At 41.8% G+C, this 2,500-nt stretch overlaps 1 protein-coding gene across 1 annotated transcript; it reads left to right on the forward strand.

Moving 5' to 3' along the window:
* Positions 1-707: 707 nt before the first annotated feature.
* Positions 708-1,127, forward strand: LOC125040262 (U-scoloptoxin(01)-Cw1a-like). Its single transcript, XM_047634819.1, has one exon. The coding sequence runs from the start codon at positions 708-710 to the stop codon at positions 1,080-1,082; it is 375 nt and encodes a 124-aa protein (XP_047490775.1). The 3' UTR covers positions 1,083-1,127.
* The last annotated feature ends 1,373 nt before the right edge of the window (positions 1,128-2,500 follow it).

Raw genomic sequence — 2,500 nt, forward strand, 5'->3', positions numbered from 1 at the left:
TATTTGAAAAATACCAATTTAAAATCTTGTCATATAATCAGGACATATTTCTTGGCCAAGTAACTTTATAATATAATTTTGTCGTTTCTTACGTTTACTAGACCAGTGTCCCACTCAAACATATTCGATACGTAATACAGCTTATGATATGTGATATCCAAATACGCAAATACATTATGAAGTCTTCCGCGTACTACGGTTATGGACGATACGCATAACCTATCATTACATTCCCTGTTTATTCCGACAAGAAGCGCGTAATTACCTCTAACTCACTACGCGTCACCTTCAGCTGCATACCAAGTGGAAAGGAAAGTATATAAGGGGCACGAGCGCTTCGTGGGCATCACTCTCTCGCCAGACACCGACACCGAACAGCCAGTAAGTGTGAGGAACAAGGTCATTGTCGCCTCGGCATAGAAAACCGGATCTTAGCATCTGGCGAGGTGGACGGAGTTTTAGCAGATACAGGTTTATGTTGTGCTTAGTCATACGTCCATATATATGGACACACACACATATGCGTGTGTGTTTGCATACGTACATATATATACATATATATAATATATATGTGCGTGTGTGTATGTGTAAATACACATGCAAACACACACACATATGCATCATATCTGTGAGTGTGTGTACTGAATATTCGCGACAAATGTGATTTTATTTCTTTTATTCTATTTCTCCCTTTCCTCTCAGTTACGATGAAGGTCCTCGCAGCTCTCCTGGCTCTGGCGGGCGTCGCCGCCGCCAACTCCGCCTTCCGCTTCTCCGACGGCTACCTCGACGTCCTCGGCGCAGAGCCCGTTCAGGCCTTCGACTGTGCCGGCCGAAGCTACGGCTATTACGCCGACGTCAGCAGCGACTGCCGAGTGTTCCACGTGTGCCTGCCCGTCGCTGACGACCTGGGCGAGCTGCTCGAGACCGCCCACTTCTCCTTCTTCTGCGGCAACCAGACCGTGTTCAGCCAGGAGTCCCTCACCTGCGCCCACCCCGAGGAGGCCTTCCCCTGCGACCAGGCCGAGACCCTCTTCGACTCCGTCAACGCCCTCTTCGGGGTCATTCCTGAAGAAAAATAGACGATCTTGCTGTTTATCGACTTGAAGTAAATGAAATGCGGTTGATTTCCATGTATCATTTCCCTCTTCCATTATCTGCATGTAATAATGTGGAAAAGAATATTTCCGAGTTGAATAGGCATGCAAGGAAAACGACTAAATATCATGTCACTTCTAAATTGTCACTAAGAGATCTTTATATACAAAGATGGGAATGAAAATTGAGATGGGAATTACATTTAATTTAGGACGAAATCTAAACATTATAGGAAGGTATTTTAAGCTTTAAAGGTGACGCTTTGGTTTCATTGGTTCCGTGCAAATGTAGCCTGAACACATTGGTTCAAATTAGCGTCACAGTACCAGGTAATGATTAGGCCCCAGTACCAGGTAATCACCAGGCCCCAGGGCAGCGTAACGCAAACAGAAACACAAATATACATATATACATACCCACACGTCTTCATTCAAGCTTCTAACTAAAGAAAGTTTCACTCCTTCCGTTGTAAGATTTTTTTTTTCCTTTGCTATCATCATTTGACAATAATCCCGTCTTTACTCGGTAAAAAAAAAACTAGCTGCTCGGCTCACTGAAGCATTTATCTTGCATTTTTCCAGTTTAGAAATTGCCTGTCATCGAAATGGTCGATGCAATGACTGCTTTTCCCTCAGCTTGGATCTCTCTCTGTATTTGTTTTCTCTATCTCTCCCTCTCGGTATATATAAATATATATATATACTGAGAGAGAGAGAGAGATGCGTAGGCACACACACATACACACATGTGTGCATATGTACCTGTATACACACACACACACATATATATCTATATATATATATATATATATATATATTTGTGTGTGTCTGTAGGTGCACGTATATACACAAAGATATGCAAGCATTTCTAAATCTAATTTTGTCTATTTTTTCATATGTTCACTTTTATGTTTCTCCTTTTGGGATGTGCGTGCGCGAGCGTGTGTGTATGTGTTTGTACGTGTAAGTGTTTGTATGTTTGTGCGTGTTTATCATTTCAAATAAAATACAAATTACAAACTGCGAATCTTTAAACGCAATTTGCAACCAGAAGAGAAAAATATTGCTCACGGATAAAGTGACGTCATCGTGATGACCTTGTAAACCCCAAAGAAGAACAGGCTAACCAGGTCGTTCAAGGTCGTTCTGTTCATGATGGTTAGGGTCTTTCACCCGCGTGGTAATTCCCTTTTATAGCTGAGATGCTGCTTTCTGGAGATAATTAATGACATTCACACATCATGCTACACAAGGAACCAGTCACGGCAGAGGTAGCCTAGTAAGACGTATGGACAGAAATTAATTAAATGGTTAGACATTTAATAAATTTTATTGCGGACTGACAGCTTTTCCGCCGGATGATATATTCATGGAATAACTTAGATGAATAGGTACAATCCATA

This window comes from Penaeus chinensis, chromosome 28 (genome assembly GCF_019202785.1).
Source record: "Penaeus chinensis breed Huanghai No. 1 chromosome 28, ASM1920278v2, whole genome shotgun sequence".
Classification (NCBI taxonomy): domain Eukaryota; kingdom Metazoa; phylum Arthropoda; class Malacostraca; order Decapoda; family Penaeidae; genus Penaeus; species Penaeus chinensis.